The 25,421-nt window shown below is 44.6% G+C and overlaps 1 protein-coding gene across 8 annotated transcripts in view; it reads right to left on the reverse strand.

Annotated features, from left to right (window-relative positions):
• The window catches only part of VAMP7 (vesicle associated membrane protein 7), a 52,146-nt gene that overhangs the window by 2,660 nt on the left and 24,065 nt on the right, over positions 1 to 25,421 (reverse strand). For 4 of the 8 annotated variants that reach the window (XM_043522910.1, XM_037908314.2, XM_037908315.2 and 1 more), the window contains 6 exons: positions 19,475 to 19,633; positions 15,669 to 15,726; positions 14,707 to 14,844; positions 5,222 to 5,312; positions 3,492 to 3,559; positions 938 to 1,030 (listed from right to left, as the gene is read on the reverse strand). In XM_043522910.1, coding sequence (XP_043378845.1) covers positions 938 to 1,030; positions 3,492 to 3,559; positions 5,222 to 5,312; positions 14,707 to 14,844; positions 15,669 to 15,726; positions 19,475 to 19,620 — 594 coding nt within the window. In that variant the 5' untranslated portion in view covers positions 19,621 to 19,633. The remainder of the gene's footprint in view (positions 1 to 937; positions 1,031 to 3,491; positions 3,560 to 5,221; positions 5,313 to 14,706; positions 14,845 to 15,668; positions 15,727 to 19,474; positions 19,634 to 25,421) is intronic. The other 4 variants (XM_043522911.1, XM_043522912.1, XM_043522908.1 and 1 more) reach the window with 3 other exon arrangements.

Genomic DNA, 25,421 nt, shown 5'->3' on the forward strand with positions numbered 1-25,421 from the left:
AAGAACATTTGAGGGTAAATACCTGAGGAGGAGGAGAGGCCATGACTCAGGCATAATGCTATTTCAAGTAAGAGTCAGCAACGGGGGCACAGGCACTCCTTAAAACTTAAGTCTCCACTGGCCCCAGATACTGTGAATCCAGCGCTTCAGATTTTAAGAATCAACAAGACAGCTATGTCCCTGCCCTCCCTTAAAGGGCTATATACAACTAGAGAGAATGGCGATGGGACACCCTCTGGAATGCTACACTTCCTGTCCTTCTCATCTGATACATTAAGATAGAGGATATCACCCCTGCACACCGTTATGGGCAGAGCTAGAAATGGCTGGAAAAGAGAAATCCCTTCCTGTAAAAAATTTCCCATTTTTGAAAAAGGTCCTTCATATTTGGGATGGAACAAGTCAAAATGAAACTTTTTTTGTGGGAAGGGATTTAGAGAATTCCATTTTGAGAGAACCAAAATGGAATGTCTGGCTTCCTGCCTGAAGGAAGCCTTTCCCTCCCCAGGAGCTGGCCGCCTAACTCCTGGGGCCTGGAACTAGCAGGCAGAAAATGTAATTGACAAGAGTTTTCCAGGTGGGCAGCCAGCCAGGGAACCATCACTTCAATTTTCTTGATGGAAAAACAGAATTTTTTGGCAAAATGAATTTTCTGCAGAAGATATTTTTGGGAAAAGGGCATTTTTTGTTGGGAAATCATTGATGAAAAATTCCCAAACAGCTCTAGCGTAAAAAGGGTAGTGAAATGTTGGTTCCTAGCCTTGGGAAGAGAACCTTATAGTGATGGTGGTAAATGGGTTCCTTCTTGGAGACACTGGTTATTTGGGGGCTACCGTGAACAGACATGGATGACATTTTCTAACATCCAGGCCTCACTTTAGAAAGGCGCATGTGCGTTACACCCTTAGACGACAGAGGATGAAGGCCAGTAACTTACAATCGATACTACTGTGATGATGATGGTAAGCTTGAGGTTCTTCATACACATGGCTCTGGCCAGGTTCCTGCTGGTAGTTTTGAATGTGACAGACTATGAGAGAAAGATAACCCCCACTTAGTCCATGAGCCCAGGTGAGCAGCCCTAGTCCTCCAGTTGGATTTCATCAAAATCCCTCCTGATCCAATACCTAATCTCCAACAGCCTGCCAAGGGGAGCAGTAGGGGCAAAAAACCTAACTGGCTTCAAGACTGAACTTGGGAAGTTTATGGAGAGGATGGTATGATGAGACTGCCTACAATGGCACGTAGCCAGTCTGCAACTGCTAGCAGCAACTATCTCCAATGGCTAGTGATGGGACGATTAGCTGGGGAGGGCTCTGAGTTACTACAGAGAATTCTTTTGCAGGTATCTGACTGGTGCATCTTGATCACACGCAGGGGTCAGGAGGGAATTTTGCCCCAGGTCAGATTGGTGTAGACCGTGGGGATTTTTCACCTTCCTCTGCAGCATGGGTCACTCGCAGGTTTAAAGTAGTGTAAACAGTGAATTCTCTGTAACATGAAGTCTTTAAACCATGATTTGAAGACTTCAGTAACTGAGCCAGAGGTTTGGGGTCTATTACAGGAGTGAGTGGGTGAGGTTCTGTGGCCTGCAATGTGCAGGTCAGACTACCTGATCATGATGGCCCTTTAGGCCTTAAAGTCTATGAGTCTGTGTGCGCGTGTAAGAGGTGCATTCCCTGTGCCCAACCCACACCTCTCCATCAGCATTTACAATAAACCTGGATACTTCCCACTGCCGAAGAGCAGGTCATTTCATCCAGTGGAGGTTGTATGGGGCCTCTGTCTCCTTGAGATGTAAGTCACTTATTTGCTTTGCCCCTTCACTTCCCCTAGGAAGGGGAGCCCCTTCCCACTCCTGCCTCTGTACCTGCAATGCTTTAGCACTGATCGTCTCAGTGGGCAACAGGATTGGGGCCCCAAGTTTCTGCACTAGTTTTCTTCCACAGAAGTAGTAGTTAAAGAGGCAACATCAAAGCTTGTGTGGGGCTGAAAATTAGCCTTGTACATGGGCACCCCTCTGCTCAACCCTCCAGCTTCTCTATGCACTGCCTGTTCACATGTCCTGTGTTGCACATACAGCCAGGCTAATCTACCCTGTTCCATTTGCAGGCCTACTATCCAGTAGTAGAGAGGGCATTGTGCACAGTTTTACCATTGTAAACAGACATATTAGGAGGAGAGGTTTCAAACTGAGAAACTTTCGATACCAACTCCCTTTCGGGCCGAGCTGACTGGAGACCTTTGAGAACCTGAAGCTTAGCTCCAATATTTATGCTATTCTGACCTTGTGGTAAGTCTTCACTTTATTCCTTTTTCCCATCCTGCCTCTCTGTCATCCGGAACCTCACCACTCTCCAAATCATAGGGTTTCATCCCAGGATGGCAGCCTGTTGTCTTTTAAGATCAGATGATTTCTTGCACAAAAAACCCTAAACATCCCCGTGCAAAGAGCTTTCTGAATGGAAAAAGAGCTGGCGAATGCTGGACATTCAACACAGGATCATGCAACAGCTTCCAATGCAATCCAGCTATAGGAAACTCAGCAACACCCTCTGTTGGGAGCAAGGTGAATTTTCTGAATCTCCTTGCATGATTTCCCCTTCTCCCTTCTTTTCTTAAATGCAGAAGGGCATTTCTTGACATTTCTGAGAGGTGAAGAACAACTTCTAGGGGACCCGGTCAGAGCTACGTGGGTGTTAGCAGCACTAACTTGTTTCTTTTCAATAGCCAAAGCACTATTATAGGCCAGAAGGCTTCCACATAATTAGCCTGAAGTCAGTCGATCTGAGAGTTTTCATAATTAAGGTTTCTATAATGAAGAGCATAGATGTCATGGAACCAAAATATGAAGAAAACCCAGACTGTAGGTTTCCTCTTACATACTGGAAAGCAGGAAGGAAGGGCATGTGGGCATCTGGGGCTTGTGTGCACAGACAGGAAGAAAGGGGAAGAGTGCAACTTATACAGGAAGGTTCCTTATCATAGAAGGAGCACCTAACTGAACTAGCACCAGGGAGGTAGGAATCAGGCATTACTCCAATGGGAACAAAGTTTAGACAAGTCTACATGCCTGGTATCCAGTTTCCACCGACTCATCTCATGCACTGGTATGCCTTGGAGGCAAATAACAGAAGACACAGTGCAGTAAGGAATGAGGGCACAATTAGCTATGCCACAAGCAGAATACAGCCTTGTTGTTGGAAACCAAGTTGCCTAGGTAAGGTCTAGAGGGGGATTGAAAGAAAGTCATGTGTCTTGTACACACGACATGCCAGTCACAATAGAAACACAAGGGCTTAGAGTCTAGAAGCCCCAATATTTGCACGATGTACAGCTCTAGGGCCTGGTCTTTGCTCCACCTGCACCCATTGCACACTGGATAATATCAGCTTTTCCTCATAACTAATATGGTACCAGCATGTCTGGTTACTGCATACAGTACACACCACCTCCGCCCCCCGCTTCCCCTTATGCCTCTCTGTACTTACTGAATCCACTAGATTCTCAGTTTTGTCTATCAGCAGCTCCAACTTCTCTCCTCTTTGAGCCACCAGGTCTTAGGGATGAAGAACAAATCAGTAGTCAGAATCCAGGTGCAAAAGCACCTTCCTTATCCAAGTCTCTTGCTACTTCAAGGCCAGGAAACATCTCTAATACAACTAGGATTGGCAGAATTCAATTATTTTTATAATTTCAACAAATCCATTTATTTTAAAGCTTTTTTCTATTTTTATCAATTTAAATTTTCACAGCTCCAGGACATCACATAATTGTCTGAACCGCCCCTCCTGCCCCTGTGACAGTAGACGTTGAGAATTAAGAAGCTTTATAACTTAACACAAATTGTCAACATATGTCAGGATGTACAAAATAAATATCCTTAAATCAAACTAAGTTCTCAAGCAGCATTTTTCTTATTTTATCTAAGTTTTGAGTAATGTCGATGGGAATATTTTTTCCTTGGTTTGGGTATGTGTACAGTGAAATAGACGTTTACCAATAAAAAGCTCACATTTAATGCTAGACGTTTAAGCGTTGTGCACACCCCCTCTAAGCTACTTGGAGTACAGTATTTGAGGTGGAGGGAGGAGAAAGGTCAAAATTTCCATGTCCCAAGCAATCCCAAATCACTTTCTGAGCCAGATCCTAGAGTTTCACCAATTTATACCAGCTGAGGATGTGGCCCTCTATCATAAGCGAGGAAGCAAGTTTTTCTTGAACTCCATTGCAGTGGGCTAAACATTGTCAGGCACTGTTTAAGAACAAAGCCCTCAAAATGAAACAGTCATTGCATTAGTCATTTAACAAGCTACTCGAGGCTTTGAAGGAAGCATTAATACAATACCTCTAGCTTCATCTCGCTTGTATAACTCTATACACCTGCTATATAGTTTGGATCAGAAGTAAATATTTTAGTGTAAAAGAGCCCTACATCAGAAACTGGTGAGTTGCTATTTAATCAACCTGGCTATGACAAGGAGCCACATGGATTTTAAGGCCTGTTTGCATGGTGGGGTAATGTGTTCCAGAGGAGTGTGATTTCTAAAGCACACTAACATGCTGTACATTAACTGGCCTGTGTCGACCCTGCTTGTGCGCACTAAAGGTTCCCTACTGTGCTTTAATGTAATGCATTTCAAACAACACTAGATCAAAGCACACCAGCAAGGTTTACACAGACCAAGTAATGCATTTTAAAAAACACAACCCTGTAGAGCACACTACCCCACTGTGTAGACAAACCCTTAGTTTGGATAAACCATTGCCTTCTCCAAGAATAGAAGGAGTTCCAAATCTTTCCAGCTTTAAGACTCTTCAAATCCATCAGCAAAGGAGTGATAAAAGTGCTTTGATCCTGCACTCAGACCCACATGGTTTTCAATGCAGAATGGAGATTGAGCATTTGGAATTTGGAGCACATCCACCACTGGTCTGCAACACCACTCCTCAATTCCAATCTGCCACTCACAGTGAAATCTTAGTGCAAACAAATTCCTCTGCAAACTCAGGGCACTTCTGTATGTGGTGTGGAATACTCGCCAACTGTAGAAGACTCTGTTGTTCAACCAGGTTACTACTTTAGAAGATGGCAGGTAAACCTTAGCTTCCCATAAAGCATCAGCTGCACAATACCATTGGCAATGCCTCCGAAAGGGATGCTCCTCTGGGACCCAGGGTTGTGCGCTGTGTGCAGAGCAGGAAGTGAAGTGATAAATACCTATGTTTCGGACCATGATTCCTTTAAGTTCATCAACCTGGGCTTGTGTCTCCACCATCTGATCAGTGCCCTTGTTCTCCGAGTGGTGTTTCTGTAACAGATGAACTGAGTCAGTGATGGTACAGATCTATTTAGAATGAAAACAATTTCTCCTATCTCAGCTCCTCGTTTTCTCCTAAAGAGCTTGCTGGCAAGCCGGGGGGGGGGGAGGGAGAGTGGCAGAGGGGGAAGATAATCCAAACCTCTACAGCACCTTTCAAAGCGTTTTGCAAACAGCTGCACTAACCCCAGAGGGATATTGTCCCAGTTTTACAAAGAGATTCTGAGACATGCAGAGACCAAAGCCATAAGTGCTAACTGCCCCAGTTGCTGGCATGTACTAGTGCCAAGGTTTGTTTGAACACTCTGCATTCATGGCCGTTTCCTAGGAGGTGTGATGTGCAGGAGCTTGCTGCTGTGGGCAATGAGCCATAGGTGAATTGGTGGCCATAACTGGCCTTTCCTCCCTCTTTAGCCCTCTAGTTACCCCATCAAGAATCCCAGCTGCTTTTAAACTGAAGATAGAAACTACACAGCAGCAACCTGTGTGAGACTCTTCCAAAGCCAATGGACCAGACAACCTAATTTGGGTGGGATTCCAGATGCTATCTAAAGGCACCCAGTTGCCTAGAATGCTGCCACCCATTTACAGGATATAGGGTCAAACTCGCAACTCTTGCTGGCCCTGCACTGCCACCACAACTTCATTCTGGATTACAGTCACTGCTGCCACCTCCACCCCTCCCCTTCCAGTGATGCTCCACCAAGGAAACATCTCAGGAACTGAACTTATAATTAAGGTATGTGAAATTTAAAGTCTGTCGGCCTGGCTCTGCAACTCTAGTCTTGTTCATGCTGCTCACTGGGAGCTAGCTACCTTCTCCTCTTACCATGTTAGGCAGCCTAATTGGAACAGACTCTTGAGGACAAGCCCATGGCCTCCACTATGAAAGGAGTGCCCTGAGACCATTAAAGGGCAAGCCATAGGAGAGCTGATCCTTTGGGTGATAGCAGGGGGCCAGAACCACCCCGTGAGCTGTGCTTACTGTTCACTACTGACTTCACAGGAATCCCGTTGGCTGCCTTTGCATCAACCCCAGCAAACCGAGCCTTGTCCTGGGCAGATGCTCGATTTTAGCCACTTCTGGCAGACCCCACGCCCAGTGTGTTACGCTCTGGCTGCGCTCACATAGTCAGTCACACCACTGTTAATTTTCATTGACCAGAGGACAGGATGGAAGTGGGGGTGGCAGAGGTTGGTTTTAGGAGGAGGTGAGAAGAGCTGCTCGCTAGCTAAAACCACCACCAAGTTAATGGCTAGCTGAGCCCACTCCTTATCCCCACCCAAATATTACCCATTTGAAGGTCTGTATGCATGAGTCCGGGGTGGTACTGGAGAGGTCAAAAGGTTCAACCCCCCTCCCCAATTAAGGCACATCACACTTTGGAGTCCATAGCCCCTGGCACACATGCAGCCTCCCCCGACAGAGGGAGTTTTTCTGTCACCGTAGGAACACTACCTTCCTAAAGGATCTTAGGTCCACAGAAGCCCTCTTCAACACAGCTACAGATATAGAGAGGTTAGGTCAACATAGCTAACAGGAGCATGGTTTCTTCACAGCCCTGACCAACGTAGCTATACCGATACAACTTTTACGTTTAGACCAAGCCACAAGTTACACAAACTTCCCTCTGGGGTAAAAGCAGGAGCCTCCCCCATCTACTTCCAATAATTGGATGGGTGGGACTTCTCTTAGTGGGATTTAGCCTGGTCTCACAGAAATTTGCTGTCCCTGCTGTGAATTACTGGTCATTACCCAATGGCACTTACACAACATCTTGTAAAACCAAACAGCAAGCCTAGCCCCACCTTGCAAGTGAACCAAGGCTGTATTTTTAAGGATGGTCCACAAAGTTAATTAAAATAAGGAAGTGTTGGGGGAGGGGGGACGGCACGGGAGAAGAGAAAAACCCCCATATGTCCCAGATTTGTCTGCAAACAGAAGGGAAAAAATAAAGGCAAACCCAGATGAAGCATCAGTGAGCACAGAGATCTAGCATGCCTAATAGCAGATATGTTCTGGAGTCTCTGCCATTTATTAGTTTAGATACAAGCACACTCCTGAAGGCAGCAGAGATCTTAGGGCTAGGAGGCTGTTCTGAGGGCCAAAACAGTGTAAGGCATTGCTTCCTTATTGTAGTTCACTAGAGACTTTTACTCATCAGAATTGGACAGATCTCAATCTCCATCACTTCTGACACATAAAGAAGCAAAGCTTCGTAGCACTAGTCACATACATGTAAGTTTTAATAATCTATTTTATTATGTATGGGTTACCTGGTCTTTCTGGGAAACACACTGGAGTTCTTATGCACCATTTCTCTCATGTGCACAACAACGAATACAATCACAGCAGAGACTGCAACATGGCACTGATGATTAAACACCCTCAGAGTTACTATTTGGCCAATCTGGTAAGTACCACACCTTAAGGATATGTAATGGGGTGTTATGATAACAACCAATTCCTTTAACGAACTTTGCAACATGAGCCACTGGCACTCTCTATAGTTAAGGTTAAAAAAGCAAGGTTCCCTTTTCACACACACTTCACTTGTGAGTTTTTGGCTGAAGTTTTCCATTTTCAAAGTTATCTTTGAAAATGAGAGAGCTGGGAAAGTTTGAACAATGTTCCTTCATTTACAGGAGTGAAAATACGTGCCTACACACTTAGAAATTCTAATTATTATTTCAATAGGGCTTTTACTGAAAAAGTGAGACTGCTTGGTTTGAAAAGCTTTTGATTTATACCCATTGAAAACCATATCCCAAAACATATACAGTAGAAAACTATCCTTAAGAGTTTAGGACCACACTGAACATGAGAATGGAAGATGAATTACATACATGTGTACCATGAATTATGTACAGACTTTAAAGGAATGGACAAGGTCTGCAACCCTGTAACTCCTCTCCCTACCTGGGATTTATCCCTCTGAGGTTGCTATAAGGCTCTTATGCTTTTATTTTCTAAATTTATTAGAGAAGCCCTTATTTCTTTTAAAAAGGAAAATAATCTGGAGCTATTTAAGTTAAGTGCCAATGTGGACACAAGAACAAGTGGCGATAAACTGGCCATCAACAAGTTTAGGCTAGAAATTAAGTGAAGGTTTCTAACCATCAGAGGAGTAAAGTTCTGGAACAGCCTCCCAAGGGGAGCAGTGGGAGCAAAAAACCTAACTGGCTTCAAGACTGAACTTGGTAAATTTATGGAGGGGAATGGTATGATGAAATTGCTTACAATGGCATGTGGCCCATCAGCCACTGTTTGTAGTAAAAATCCTCAACTGCTGGAGACACTAGATGGGGAGGGCTTTGAGTTACTGTAGAGAATTCTTTCCCAGTTATCTGCCTGGCAGGTCCTGCCCAAATGCTGAGGGTCTAATGGATCACCATATTTGGGGTCAGGAAGGAATTTTCCCCTGGGTCAGACTGGCAGAGATCCTGAGGGTTTTCACCTTCCTCTACAGCCTGGGGCAAGGGTCACTTGCAGGTTTAAACTAGTGTAAATGGTGAATTCTCTGTAACTTGGAAGTCTTCAAACCACGATTTGAAGATGTCAGTAACTCAGCCAGAGATTCTGGGTCTATTTCAGGAGGGGTGAGGTTCTGTGGCCTGCAACATGCAGGAGGTCAGACTAGATGATCACCATGATTCCTTCTGACCTTCAAGTCTATAATATTTAAGGTTTCACTTTTTGGTGACAACTGTGCAAGAGTCAAGATAACAACAGCATTTCTGTTTTCTGGTTAACTGTGTAGTCTTTGGGACCAAAAAATTAGTTAGGCTACCGCTCATAGGAACAATACAGCACCCGATATGATGGAGCAGGAATTTTTCCTAATATTTTGGACGACTACTGTGTGTGTCTCAGTTTCCCCTGCATGCTGCATGGTTAACTAGGTGGGGGGGATCCAGGTATGACTGATGTCTGGCTGTCTGCGTCCTGGCCCCAAGCCACGAAGAGTCCCAGAAGACAACTACCCAGACACTGGATATGAAGCAACTAACAACCATGGATGACCCACCCCTGAAAGCCAGCCAGGTTTGACCAGCTGGAGAACAAAGGGCTAGGAGGAGGGCCATGTGACAGTGTTTGCCTGGGAACAAGGACAAAGGAGGGGTCAGGTTAAGTGTGGGTTGCAGGAAGCAGGAGAAGCTTCTGGACTGTATTAAGAAGGGATCAGAGAGCAGCTCTGGGCTCTGAACTGACCCAGATGGACCAGGCTGTAACGTTCTGTTCTCTGTGATAACAAAGGACTTTCTACACTGTGTTCCAGACACCTAATAAACTCTTCTGCTTTTACAGTCCTGGCTGAGAGTTACTCCAGGAAACTGTGGGTGCAAGTCTCTGGTGTGTAAATCTCCCTGCGGGGTCCAATCCACATGGACCCGCTGCAGGAAGCTCATGGCATGGAACAGGTGCTGAATGCTCCAGGGTTCAGTCCCAGGAGGTGGTGAAGCCAAGGGGCTTACTCCAGTGAGAGTGTGACCCTAAGGGGGCTGATGCACTGAAGGGGTATGCCCAGGGACTGTTCCAGAGCTGTACGAGAGCTGGATCAGTGACACCCTATTGCCATCTCAGTTATTTTGCACTTCCCCACTGATTTTAGCAATGCAGCTTTAGATATACGCATCCAGCAACTCTCAGACCCTGGGAAATGTGTCTAAGTCAGGTCTCTAATCTCACTTCTCCTTGGAACTGCATTTGCATTTCAGGCTGCAGCAGCCACATTTCATACTTTTGCCCATCTGCTTCCCAGTACAGCTTTGATTAGAGGACTCACCTTTGAATGAAGTGGAGTCATAGCATCCATTTTTTTTGCCTCAGACTCACCATGTGTCACCCTAAAACCACCCTGGTCACTACACATGCAGTGAGCTAAGCAGCCTTGCTCTGTAGCCTCTGCTGCCAGTCCACATCATCACATCCCTTGGGTGTGTTACCAGAGCATGTCAGGGTAGATATGAGCCAGCACACCCCAACTCCCAGCTGTTTTCCTCCAATCAGACAGAATGGCATTTAGAGTCCTTAATACTCCTGAGTATCGACCAGCTCAGGTTAGGGTCCTTCCCCCATCCCATCCATTGTGTGTCAGCTGTGAACAGTTACCCTAAATAGCCAGAACAGCATTTACTTCAGAAACACGGCAAGAAGTTTATATGGTTTGTAGGGGCCTTCATAAACACACGTGCAGACCAGAACTCTCTCTCAGGCAGCCAGCAGAAGGCACCCCCTAGACACTGTCCAAGGTTGCAAAATTAAGAGGTCCCTTGCCAGGCAGATGGGACAGAGCAGGAAAAGCAATGACCTCGGGAACAAGTGCAACTCTCAGGCTTAAGGCAATGGCAACAGGAGCAACAGTGAGGACAGCGATGACGGACGTGCCACTCACCCCTGCTAGCCAGCAATTCTCTGAAGAGGATTATAACCAGTTATTCCCAGGGCATAGCACACCACACTAGTCCTGGCTTCAGTAAGCCAGGCTTGGGTAATTTACTCCCTACTGTGTCAGCTCAGAGCACGCTGGATTGCACTGGGAAAGCCAATTGCACCAAGGCACTTGCTCTGCCAGTGCTTTCTGTCTGGACTGGATTAATTTCTGACATGGATGGCACAGATGATTAACTTTGCTCACAGCGAGTAAAGTACCAGTGGTGGGACGAGTGCCTTTGCACCACTGGTATCAGTGGTTGTGATAAATAAAGTGGGGGGGACACCCAGCCAGCCAGTTAGCTGTAAAATCCCTCTTGGTAGCTGTTCTTTACTTGCTTTACCTATAAAGGGTTAAAAAGTCCCCCAGATAAGGGGAAAAAAAGTGGGCACCTGACCAAAATAGGTGGGATTTTTGGGAAGGCTATGGGAAGGCTAGAACTTTTTAAAATGGGAAAAGAAACTATCCCTTTGTGTCTGTTGTTCTCTGGGAGGCAGGGACAGAGCAGTAATGCTGTGTAAGGTTTGAACCAGGTATGAAAAAGTATCTTCCATACCTAGAAGAAATAACTTGGATAGGGAATGTTTAGTTAGACGCTATCAGGTTTATTTCTTATTTTGGCTTGTGGATCTCCTTTGTGCTAACCCCTGATGCTTTTGTTTGCTTGTAACCTTTAAGCTGAACCCCCAAGAAAGCTAGTTTGAGTGCTTAATTTTTGGAATTGCTCTTTTTAAAATCTAGCAAAAGCCTGAGTTCCAGTTGTATTTTTTCCCTTTTTGTTTTTAACAAAATTTACCTTTTTTAAGAACAGGATTGGATTTTTGGTGTCCTAAGAGGTTTGTGCATGTTGTTTGATTAGCTGGTAGCACAACTAATTTCCTTTGTTTTCTTTCTCAGCTCTTCCCTGAGGCGGGGGTGTGTGGTGGGGGGATGGGAAGGGTTTGAGGGTACCCCACGGAGAGGAATTCCCAAGTGTTCCTTCCTGGGTCCAAGGGTTTTTTTTGCATTTGGGTGGTGGCAGAGTTTAGCGAGCCAAGGTCAGAGAAAAGCTGTAATCTTGGGAGTTTAATACAAGTCTGGAGTGGCAAGTATTAAATTTTAACCCTCCTTAGGGAGTAAGGCTGGATGTAAAGGAAATCAGAAACATCACTGGCTTATTAGCTACTCACAGCTGCTGTAAAATCCCTCAGTGTATGCAGCACCCTACATATCGTTATGGGCCAAGCAGCACAGGAAGGTGCGTCCTAGTTATTGTCATACCTTCCTCATTCCCACTACAAGTGTGTTTTTGCCTGCGATGGGAAGAACAAAGTATGTGATCAGCCTACACTTGCAGCATTAGGCCCTAGAAATGGCATTTACTGCAAAATAAAGTTTTGAGCAGACATTTAGACAAATGGGGTGAGCAGTCAGCATTTGTATTTTTAAAATACCCTATGCTCACTGCACTTCCCAATTTAGACCTCTTTAGGGAGTCTCGGCACAAATGGTTCCATAGGATTGAAACAGAAAGTTCTCTGCTATGTGCCAGTAAACGTGAGTGCCAACTGTGGTGTTCTCTACGTTCCTCCATCCACCACCTGCAATGCTTACTGATCACATGCATTCATGTGACAGGTCCAGAGGAAGCAGCTCCTGTTCCAAAGCCCACCCCCTATCAGTAACAGATTGAATGATTTTTGGAGAAATCCCGTCTGTTGGCCCTCAGCCAAACAGTTTGAAGCCAGCCACTGTGTAAGTTTCCACCACAGACTCCACTCTCCCCTCTCTCCCCCACACATCACCCTTTGCTATTCAGTCTTCACTCTCTCTGCATCACATTGCCAATGCATGTTAACTCTCCCCCATGGAGCTCTCTGTTCCAGTCCTTGAGCCCTGCCCTTCTGTATCCGCCCTCACTACACACTCTTATGCCAATGCACAAGCATCATAGGGGAGGGAATTCTATAGGCAGCCATAATACAAAGTGTGCAGGTCTGCAAGAGTCTACACGCGCACCTGTACAAGTTGTTTTTGCCCTTCTTTTAATAAAGTGATCTTCAGGATCTCAGACAAATGTGCAGCTGAGCTCCAGAGGACGTCTCCCCTCATTTGGGCAGCTTTTGCAGAGTCTCCACTCAACACCGCAGCTCTCAATGGGGACAGCTATACCTCCCTAATGAGGATCACTAAAGCACTGTTCCTTCACCAGCCTGTAGCTTTGCTGGAGAAGATATAGCAGAGTAATATTCTGTTTCTTCTGCCCCTTTCCATTGCCAGTGCAGAGAGTAATGAGACACTGAGCCATGGAGGGTAACCACCTTGCCAGTCCTGTTTGTTTTGCAGTATGCAGGATTAGGAGTTGCTCTTTTTTCAAGCCACCTACTCTTTTGGGGGTCCAACAGGGCAGACCAAAACTTGATCTAAACCTCTCCTTTACATTCCAAGAGGCTTAGGACACTACATTCTGAGCATCTTAGCACTGACAAGTCCAATGGAATGAGACAGGTGCATTTCACCAGCACCATTTCTATGTTACCAGTGTTCTAGCTGTACAGGTCTTGCAGGCTGCTTTCAACCACTTCCTACATCTACTTTGGCTTGCTACTAATTTCCAAAAGCTTACAAGTGAAGTTCTACCCAGAGATTCTCAGGTTTATCTTCCCTGTTACTTCAGTACCCTTGTAGATGGCTTGAAATCTATGGGTGAAGAACACAAGTACTAAGTATTACAGGAGGCAGAGGGACATGGAAAAATAAAAACTGAGGTGAAAGCTAAGATTACATAGCTAAGATTACAGAGTTTATGTCCCTGCTCTGACTTTGTACAGTCTTGGGCAAGTCACTTCTCTTGTGTGCCTCAATCCTCAGCTGGGAAATGGGAACAGCAACTGCAAGGTTAATCGCAAAGTTTGTTATCAGGGCCCTGTGTACACTGCAGCAAGCTAGACTTAAATTCTGTGGTGCTCTAGTGTGGCAAACTGACTGGAAATTCTGTAACAGCTTCATTTAATTATACAGGTGGATTTTATTGAATTCAATAGGAAAGTGAATACTACAAGCAATACTATAACCCCATGATATTTTATATTTCCTTTTGTGCTACTCTACATTTCCAGTATGCTAATTATCGGCATAATCAACATCATTATGAAGGAAGCTGGGTGAGAGAGGCAGGGTGAAAGCTTTCCACGCTCAGGAGGCAGTTTAGGATTGTTGGATAAGCATATTAGCAGAATTTTATTGTGGATCACTTGAGCAGAAACAGAGCGTTGCTATTAAGCTGTCATTAGGAGTCAAAATTTAACTGAAATGAATGGGGCAGTTAATCGCTCAAAGTTATTGTTTCCATGTTACCTGAGACTACGGGCAGTCTCTTTATATTCAGTTCATATTTTTAACATCCCCTTGAAAGGTTTTCAATATGGAAGTTGAGACTGGAGCAAGATCTGTGACAAAGGGTGGATTCTACAAGAAATTCTCCAATCTCAGAACAGCAGACTACATCAGGCTGTGCTTATGACTATCAAGTGCTTAGATGTGTCCAGCTCTAGAAAGGCTACATACTCCTGAGGTGTCAAAATACAAACTAGTCCTGCTGAAGAGAAGCGTATCAATGTTCAGGTAGGAGTTCCCAACACAGCTCTGCACAAGCTATTACAAAGTATGCATGCATTTTTCTCTCCAAACACCACTTTCCTCCCTACTTAGGGGAACTCTTTCCAAGGATGGGAGTGGAGTCTGACTAGGGTCTTGGAAGATTGTCTGTGAAATTTTAGTTTGCACTGACTTTGCTAGTGCTTTTAACGTAGCCTGTTGTAAAAATAAGCAAATATCTAGATGAGTTGATTACATGGAAGATCTCTGCATACCCCTGGTTGAAAACCACTGATTTAAAGCCAACAACAGGAGTGTTTACAAGGGAGAGACGAGACTGGTTAGACAGCCCCTTCTGACTATATGTATCTTACCAGCTGTGCAGCCAAGATACTGGAGAATTCGCTGTTCATGGCATATGGAAGTGCTGTCTGTGCTCTTGAACCATATGTAGTTTGAAATCTCTTTTTGATTTCATTCAGGAAACTGAAGGCTCTGGAACGTTCAAAGTTCTAAAAGTAAAAAAAAAAAAAAATTCACAGCAGGCAGAAAACTGCAAGTCACCCAACACTGTTCTAGTTAGGGAACTGTGGGATAGGTGGCCTACAGAAAAACTTAAAAGATATGTAACCATTTAGAGACCCTCCAACTTTTATCAAACATGAACAACCGAGCTGCGCATAACCCTGCAAAAGCCTTGCTACCTCTTCCTCTTAATCTCTTTGTTAAGGGCAGTCACTTTTTTAATATCAGTCTGTTTCTTGCTGAATACCCACTGGAATCAGGCATACAAAGCTCAAAAGCTAGCCTGTGCTTCATTTACCTTTTAAGGGGAAACAAAGACAAAAGACTTCACAGCCTCCATTTGTACCTTCTTCCACAGTTGAGGGTAAAGCTTAAGTGTACTGTACTAATGACTAAGGATGCCTTAGAGATGACTGCAGAGCGAAAGTCACCTGATCCTTGTAGGTTTATTGTACTGGTCCTGCTGAGAAAGCTGGGTGAATCTTACCAACTTTCCCCCTCCCCTCCCCCACAGGTTTTCACTTGCAAGTAGAAAGCAGCAGGGGAAGTTGGTGTGGTGGGAAGGAGACACTGTCACGCCCCATACACACACCAGCTGGATATTGAGGTAGACTGAACTCAAATATTTGAATTTTGACTTTAAATAGAGGGGCCCATGTTCTGAGTTACACCAGTGTAAATATGCAGGAATGCCACTAAAGAAAACAGCCCCATGGATTTGTGCCCATTATTGATTTTCATGGATAAGCACAGAGAAAAAAAGCTATCATTTGCAGGCTGTATGCATAGTAGCGTTATCCAAAATACTTACATCATCTGTGATACATAGGTATATAATCCGGTCTTGGCAGATATAATGAAATAGATAACTGCAAAAAGGGGGAAAAAAAAAACAAGACTCCATGAACTGCTGTAGAAGACCCCAATGTCTGATGTGTTCAAACAGCTATCTGCCAGACGCACTCAAATTAAGGAGTGGAGCAACTTGCAGCCACCCTACAGAAAAGAAACAGGTCCCAGCATGCAATGCTCCATCTTGATCACAGCATGTTTCTTCTGGGATCTTTGTATTGTAACCTGCATAGAACTAAAGATAACAGCTGTGGGCAGTGGGTACATGTTGGTATCCCAGTGGCTATATGTGGCTCACAGCCCACATTTGGGCACCCCTGGATTAATAGCCAACTGGGGAAATGCCTAACTGCAGATTTATTAAAGTTATGCACTGTACTAATCATTTAACATACCAAGGTAAAACCATCAAGGGACTTCCACAGATTGTGTATTCAATCTTATCAGCCAAAGTATAAAGCAAACAATCATGCCTACCAAAGTAAGACAACATAAATTCCTTGAAAAGGTATAGCTAGTGTGTCCACACAGTAATTTGCTTAATGAAGCAATGAAATTTCCATTGTAAACTCTTCTGGCCCAGGTCTCAAGCTGCAGTGTGGGAGGTCTAGGTTGGCTATTAGGAAAAACTATTTCACTAGGAGGGTGGTGAAGTACTGGAATGGGTTACCTAGGGAGGTGGTGGAATCTCCATCCTTAGAGGTTTTTAAGGCCCAGCTTGACAAAGCCCTGGCTGGAATGATTTAGTTGGGGTTGGTCCTGCTTTGAGCAGGGGGTTGGACTAGATGAGGTCTCTTCCAACTCTAATCTTCTATGATTCTCTAGCACAAGGAGGCAAGTTCATGATTCAGCTCTCTGGGTGCTACCACAACAGAAGTTGTATCAATAACCCAGTTAACGTTTTTACTAAACCAATTTCAAATGCACATGATCCACAGGCCTCCATCAGCTGCTTACACAAACAGCTCTATGGTGATTGGCATCCTCCAAGTGCTACGCTGCATTTAACTAACTGTGGAACTCCTTGGAAATAGCGAGCAGCCACATTGCTCTAAGACTTGCATTCATTCTTAATTTTTTGATTTGCACCTAGACTGACACACTTAAGCAAGCCTGATGTTCTGCATTATTAAACACCTACAATGAATACAACAGCAGTGTTCTTCCCAGGTTTTAGAAAGGCATCTTAGTAATACTTTTGAATTATTATATAGCCTCTTTCATCTAAGGATGTAAAAAACAATTGACAAGCCTTTAATTAAGTCTCACAACATTCCTGAGAGATGCAGTCTACCTAGTACAATTTGTCCAGTTCTGCCTCACCTGTGTGTTTGCGTGCACGCACGCACGCACACACACACACACTCACTCTGTTAGACCCCCACTAGGAGTTCTGGACATGGTTAAGATTTTTACTAGTGAGATTGTGAGCCCCTAAAAGCCCAACCCTATTCCCAAAATGGGAATAAACCCCATCCCTTTTATGTCAGAAGCCTCCTTCATGGCAGCAGCAGAGACTGGATAGCATCGGGAAGTCCAGGTGCTAAACAGCATTAGGTAGGGACCCCTGAAACCACAGAGTGTTTGCTTCAGGAGTGGGGTGCAGCAAGATCAGGCATTCACTCCTAAAGTTCTGCATTAATGGGGGCACACCAGGCTTCAGCTATTTTCTCTGAGTTTGTTTTTGGTTTAGAAGCAGAGACTCCAGACATTCAGGCACAGGGGAAGAGCATTCCCAGGTCTCCCTGTCTGTGGGGGCGAGGACGCTGGGCAGAAACACCCCAAAGATTCTATGGCCAGTGGAAAGTAACTACCTAAGGTCTGAATGCTAAGCCCTCTCCTCAGGCCATCTCAGCTGCCCTGCTCAGGTGACCTCAAATACCACAGCTGGACAGAACTGAACTGCATCTTCCCAGCCCCAAGCCATGATCTTTGCTCTGTCCCAGGGGAGGGAAGGAATTGCCTGCTCCCAAGTAGGGGAGCAGGGCTGTTTGGAGGATTTTGAACACAAGTAAGAAGACGTCCCACCTTCCAAACACCCTTCAAAAGGAGGTGTATGGAATTAGAGCCAATCTGCCCATTTCCTTCTCCCGTGGAAGGACAACAGGACAGAGGAGTTCCAATCTAGGGGTGGTTCTCCCCATTTTGTTATGGGCATACAAACACTGCAGAGTTAGATTGCTAGGACGGAACCCCTGTGATTCTGGCTGGGGAGGCGGTTTCATACTGAATGCAGAGTGTGGCTAGTCGCAGTGCTGCCCAATAGCTCCAAGCCCGCACTGTGCATTATCCTACTGCAGTAGTTTAGAAAGTTTGGGAAATGCAGTTCACCCCATTCAAGCGAAGTGTTTAATAAAGCAATAATCCTCCCTTGCCCCAGTTATAGGCACCCACCCCCAGCTGATATCTTCAGTCACTTCCAAGATTAGCTCCCTCAAGGCCTGGGGTATATACACTCCTGCTGCATGTCACATGTAACCCATAGCACACTTGGGAAGCAGACATGTCTGCTAGTAATCATTATCCCTTATCTGAGCTCCCTGAGCAGTTGAGACAGACTGTCAAGCCAAGATCCTCTCTATCAGGAATTAGCCCAATTAGCATGCATCAAATATACTAATGGAGGCACGCCTAGCCAACTGCCCAGCTTGGTTTTAAGGAGAAACTAAGGATTGGAGTAAGGAATGTGAGCTGTCCTCAAGATTAAGATTTAGTATTTTTGTAAAAATTGAAAACTGCCAAGCAGATACTAGGCCAACTCAATGGGACACATCCCTAAAATACAACACTTTGCAGTGCTCCCAGTCAAAGTCCTCCCCAGTTAGAGCTATAATTTGTGGGATTCCTACAAATTTTGTCAGACAGCCTGTGTGTAACAATGGAGCAGGCAGGTCCAGCCACTTGTTACCTGAAAGCACACTTGGAATCTTAAAGTGCACCAAGGATAACAAGTTTTGGACCCATGGCCTTTGACAGTATGAGGGAAAGTCTGGGGTTACTCTAGATTAGAGATCTAGATTTGAGATGCAATTGAAATGAAACACCCTGAACTTTGGGAAACCGTCCACCTGACCTTTGCCACTGCGGTTCATCCATAGTTCTGTGCCTGGCAGTTTGGGTCATGCACTGTTGTAAAGGCAGGGAGTCAGCATACTTTAGGAAAGTTTAAATAAATCTATAGTAAAGCCTTATGCCACACAGATTTCTCTCTCCATGGCCCAAAAGCAAAATTGCACATAAATCAGTCACACCCTTCTGGCCTCCCCCATTGCTGATGACTATTTCTGTGGATATCCAAGGAATCTCAGACTCCTAGCACAAAGATCCTCCTAGCGATACCAGAGGATAATACCAACTCCACTAGTGTCTTAGAGGGATCAGTCTCCAAGAACTACCTGAGGAATGAGATATCTTAAATGTATTGGTAGCCGAGAAGTGTCAGCAATCAGTGCAACAAACCTGGTGCCCTTACACTCTGCATAACTGCAAGTACAGCCCAGGGCATCCCATGTTCAGCACCACTTCAGAAAGTGTGGTTAGATCAATTGCTCATCTTTCAATCTTGACATGTGATGTCTTAATCCAACTAGTTCTCAGAGCTTCACAGGGCATTCAAGCGCTGAATTTTTAACATAAGAAACAAGGTGGGTGGGAGCAATGCCCTTCTCAGGTCTCAATACCTCACTAAGTAGCAATAGCCCAAACTCAGTTTCTCCCCACAGCAGGTCCCTTCTCCACAACCCCAGAAAACAAACCATTACTCACTTTCCATGTGAGTAGGTGAGTTTGTTGTTCTCCGATGGTATCCTTGCCAGGATCTGCTCCGTCACCTCCAGGAAGTTCCCTCCACACCAGGCATGTTTGGCAAGGATGGTCGTGCCTCTGGCAACAACGGCAAACAGGATGGCCATTGCTTCACACTAGCTAGAGACACAACACACACAGGATGAGGGGACTCATAACACTTCCTCTATGGATCCCTCTCAGCAGAGCACAGTAATTCCATTTTAACAGCTCCTCTCAATTTTTGGCATAGAGGGCAGGGAAGGAGTAAGACTGTTCAATATTTCTACCAGATGCCACTACCTGAAGCCCATCTTTCTTCCTCTTCCCCTTCCCCAGGCACCACTCAATAAGATAGGCAGAAGTATGCTGACCTCTCTACAAGATTTCAGTTTGATACAGGTCATGCATCATGGGACTATATGCAGTTAATTTGTTGCAAAGGAGTTTGCTTCTAGGTAACTAAGTTTTCAATTCTCACAGGAGAGTCACAATTTCACATTTCCCAAGTTAGAATTGCACAAGACTTGCTACATACAATGGAAAGACCATCTTAGACTATAAGCTCTTTGGGGCAAAGGCTAGCCCCCGTCTCATAACAGACAAGGGGAGCACAACATTAGTAGCAAGACTATGATTATTGTACCAGTAGTGGTCACAATGCACCAACACCCGTTCTAATGCATGCACACAAATCTCTGTGGTTTAGCTGGTTGTTTTAAAGAGGTTTCCTGATTTTAGTAAATTATGGATTCAAAGTACAGGAGAGACACCAGCAGCTTACAGTTCTGGAACTGCCATATACATTTCCCCAGTAGCATCCCTTGGTCTGGCAGTTAATGAGGTACATATGCTTTAGTCAAATCAAATATCAACATGCATGGACTCCCACAAAACAAAACACTCACAGCATGCCATTCTGCATCTTTTAAAATTAGATTGAATGTTCCTCAGACTGCATCCCTTGGCGGGAAGATAACCACGTATCCTCACATCCTATGAATATATCAAATTCAGCCTGCAGCAGGGTTTAAGCGTTCAAGCAACTGGGGCTATGCTCAGTCTATCAAGACAGTAGAGAAGTACTTGTTAGCTGCTGAGACAGCAGACTGTGTTAATCAGTGGAATATCAGCACTTTAGTCTGCAGTCAGAGACCCAAGATTTAAAAGGTGGAACCCCATGTTAGGGTGCAGCAGTGACATCTGCTCAGGTGGTTTCTCTGACCAGCCAATTCCAGTACATCCATAAGCCTCTTTTCTGCTTAGAGCAGATGTAAAGGGAACGCCTCCTGACCCTGCAAGGGAGCCTACTATTTTCATTTTCCACCTGGAGAGTTCCAATGTCATCCATCTTGTACTCAGCCACTGAAACAAACCCTGTGTGCATCACTATGAATTTGAACTTGGGAAGCACGGCTGGCAGAGCCAGAGGACTGTGTGCCAAGTGACCGGGATGACTGGAAGGTCAGCGTTGAGAATGCCAAGGGATCAAATCCCTGTTCAGACTGGAAAGCAGGATTGTGCTAGTTTACCTGGCACTTTCCTTTCAGTGGGGATGAGGTGTTTTATTCTAGGCCTTAAACTGTAAAAGGCCAAGAAAAGGCACCAAATTACAGCACTTTCAGCGCTAGCCTCCTTGCCCATAAACCCAGCATCTATCATTTCAGTGGACTGTTGTGATAACTGGGCTACAAATTGACCCTAATTGTGAGTTCCACTGTAAAAAGTGATTCAAAGTTCATAAAATATCACAAAACCACCAAATGATGGGAAAAGGTTCAAAGAGACAAAGACTGAATTAGTCCAAACAAAGAGGCCTACGGATACAATTCCAGAACTGTGTTAAAATCATGCCTGGTATACAAGAACAGTGAGACCACAACTGGTGTGTCAGAAGTTAGACCTAACTGGTAACAAAATAATGAGGGGATGGGTATTCTACCCATTGCTCTCTTTTGGGGTCCTTAAAAGAAAAGTTTCAGAGTAGCAGCCGTGTTAGTCTGTATTCGCAAAAAGAAAAGGAGTACTTGTGGCACCTTAGAGACTAACAAATTTATTTGGAGCATAAGCTTTCGTGAGCTACAGCTCACTTCATCGGATGCATTCAGTGGAAAATACCAGTTGGAGAACACTTCAATCTCTCTGGTCTGTAATCGAAGGTGAAAAAAAAAAAAAAAAGCTCATGAAAGCTTATGCTCAAATAAATTTGTTAGTCTCTAATGTGCCACAAGTACTCCTTTTTCTTAAAAGAAAAGACTTTTTTTTGGGAAGAAAGGAGGAGGATACCGCAACTCTGGCTGACTGATAAAAAGGGGAGTGAGCTTCACCATATTGGCTGCTGCCCCATTGTCTCTTGGACCCCCAGACAATCTTCATCCTAACTGAGAGATGTCCTGACAGAGGACTTCCGATGACATCAGCACCTCCACCTCTACAGCTGCAGCTAAACCCAACTACCACCTGGGATGTTGAGTGAGTGCAGTGGCTGAATGGTTAAGTTACTCAACTACAACCCCAAAAGTTGTGCTTTTGAGTCTCACTTGATCTCACACTGAAAGGCATCTCCAGTTCCCACAGTGGCCAAATGATCCAGTGGGTTACGGCAGCCAAGGCAGTTGGATGTGCTGCTGGCCACATTACTCCCTTGGGTACCACTGGCTATGAAACTGACATGTCTTAACCACATAAGCCCCATGAGCCATTGGCTTGGGGAAACTTTAACCTGGGATGTAAGACTGTCACTTGCTGCATGCTCGTTCCCCTCCCCCCCCAACCCCCGTTTTCTTCCCCTCTTTATTTCTTCTCTTTTTCCTTCTGCCTAATTAGAGTCTGGCTTGACTAGCCACGACTGTATATTTTTGCAAGCCTGTGACCAGAGGGGCAGCTAAATGCAATGATCTAAACAGCCTGATGCTAATACAAGTTTGCCAGGTCTTGAAGTGGCTGATCAGACCATGTGCTGTGCCTGGGTTTTTCAGCAGTGAGCGTCAGCACCAGAGACAGCAGCTGCGTTTTCTATCTTTACTGTTCTTTTCTCTTCCGTCCTGTCTCTCTCATTTTGTCATTTAGGAAACTAGATCGGACTTTAACAACAACACTTCCTCCAGGTCATCTCAGCTAACTTCTTCTCTTTTCCCTAGAAAGTACCGTTATCTTGGATGCCATCTGAAAGAGGGTCAAATAAGGTTTCTTTCCTTTCTGAAGACTCTCCTAGAGCTCAAGGGAAAGGCAACAAGGGTTACTGTTAAAATGAAAACCTTATTTAATACTTTACATTACATTTCAAATGCTTTAACTGCCCCCCCTCCCATCTTTAATAAAAGATTAAAAGAATGTTTCATGTGTGTTTGCCATGGTACAAAGCAGGCTGAGGTCACTGGATACCAAACCTTGTTTAAACTGTTTAATGTTGGACAATTTCAGGGTCATGTTAACATCTTTAACTCTTTGGGCCCACATATTCCATCTCAGTTAATACAACAGGACTCCATCTACAGCACGAAAATAACCCATTCCTGACAATAGCGGTAGGTACCAGATTCCCAACAGAAGCATTGAAAACTGCTGGTTTTGGTCCCTTCTGCATTATGTACACTGTTACAAGAAACAAGCATTGAATTTGAAACTTGGTACCAACTTTTGTTTACAGCAACAGGACCAATTCCTAGCACAGGGGTAGACAACCTGTGGCACGTGTGCCAAAGGAGGCACGTGAGCTGATTTTCAGTGGCACTCACACTGCACGGGTCCTGGCCACTGGTCCGGGGGCTCTGCATTTAAATTTAATTTTAAATTAAGCTTCTTAAACATTTTAAAAAACATTATTTACTTTACATACAACAATAGTTTACTTATATATTAAAGACTTATATAAAGAGACCTTCTAAAAACGTTAAAATGTATTACTGGCACGCAAAACCTTAAATTAGAGTGAATAAGTGATGCCTTGGCACACCACTTCTGAAAGGTTGCTGACACCTGCCCTAGCATATACAGAGCTACTGAGACTTGAAATGACTCCGTGCAATCAAGGATCACATCAGTATCCATCATAGGTTGGCAGCATGGACAAAACAACCTGATACGACCTGCACTTCAGCAACCTCTTTTTGGCCAGCACTTTCCCCACCAGGTGCAGAGTCATTATGCATGAAAACAGGAGAAAGGCACATACAGAGGAAGTAGCAGACACCAGACCGTAAAGCAGCCTTTAACTTTTGGACCCAGAAAGCATATACTGAAAGAACTATCACCACCTTTTTATCAAGTCAACCCCTGGTCTGCTCTAGCAATATGGGCATAAAATGACTGGGGTTTTTTTTTTTTTTTTTTTACTTAATTCTGCACATGGGCTTATATTTGATGTTTGTGATATCCCCACTCAGGATCAAGGTTCCACTGGGTCAGCCACTGTAGAGACAGAGATATAGTTCTGCCCTGGTAATCATACTTGCTGAATCTCACTTCAAATTAGATGGTGAGTATGCCTATAGTAGGCATGTGAGAAAGCAGGAAGAAGGGCAATGATGCTAAGACCACAGTGTTACACAGATTAGTTATTCCATAGCTTAGTGGTTTGAAATCTGAGAGAGTTGATCTCATTGTATTAAAGAGTGCTGAGTGCCATGCAAGCTTGCCAACTCATGATGGCATCACAAGAAATGTGTCATGAGGAGGGATTTGAAGAATAGGGTAATGGATTTATGGATTAAGTCAGAAATGGCATTCCATGCTGAAAATCAGCAAAAAGACAGCATAGACACATTTGTGGGAACAGACAGGTGTTCAAGCCTGCATCACTGGCAAAGCTAATGTGATAGGTAGGGCACAAGAGCAGATAAGCAGGAGAGCAGAGCAATGAAAGGTTTAGAGCACTCCAGGCTGCTGAAGCAGACTTTCAGAGAAAGAGGGCAAATCAGATATGCTATTAATGGAAGAGCTTACAAACCCGAGTCCCAGAGAAGACACCCTGAATTGATGAAATTGCAGATGCACGAGAGCTGCCCACACTCACTTTCCCTTGGCCTCTTACATGAAACAGAGGAAAAAAGCAGGCAGGGTGAAGGGCACTCCAGTATTTGTCAGCCAGTCACAGCACTATTTCCCTCCAGTGCCCTTGTGTTCACTGAATTTGCCTCTTTCACTTCCGTCTTGGTCTATAATAGTCAATCTTCAGACCCAAATTAATGGGCTTTCAGCCTCACCGCCTGCTAGAGGTGGAGGGCTAGTCTTACTCCTGCTGCTCCTTTGCTCTGCACTGGTTGTTCAAAGCAGAACTAATTAGGGTCTCTGAATGGCTGCAACTTGATACATACGTTTACCAGCTGCACTGGTGTCCTTCTTGCTTCTTTAAGCTGTGCTGATGGGCTCCCCACTTCCCCATGCCACTTTATATTTCAAAAAGTGCTTGTATTTGCCTCAGTCACCCCCACCTGTCATTCTTACCCCTAGAGGGAACAAGCTGGTTAGGACATAAATCTAGGCTTAAGCAGTAGGACTGACATCTCATTAATAAACTTTCATGAAGCCTTTTTTGCAGCTTTCTTCTCCTGCATCAGTACTGCACAGTCACTCACTGTTGGCTTCTCAGCACTAGCCCCGCTAGCTGCATAGCATCCAGCAAGCTTCCCGCTTATCCTCACTGTGCAGCTGTTTTGTCTACTTATGTAGCTTCAAGGCCCTATCAGCTTGAGGAAGTGAGCAAGCAAGCTCTCAGGGGCTTTGAATGCTTCTCTCTCAGCATGCACCGTTCTCATCTCTGATTTGCAAGAAAAAGGCTAGCCAAAAAGGACAAAAGTTACAGTGGCAAATACATTTATTTGGTGACCTTTTTCTGTTTGCCATCATCTTTGTAGAGATATTTTCCCCAATATTATAGATAGCACATCTGTGATCATGGCATGTAAGACTCGCTATTGTCCCTTAAAGA

Source organism: Chelonia mydas, chromosome 9 (assembly GCF_015237465.2).
Source record: "Chelonia mydas isolate rCheMyd1 chromosome 9, rCheMyd1.pri.v2, whole genome shotgun sequence".
In the NCBI taxonomy this organism is placed as follows: Eukaryota; Metazoa; Chordata; order Testudines; family Cheloniidae; genus Chelonia; species Chelonia mydas.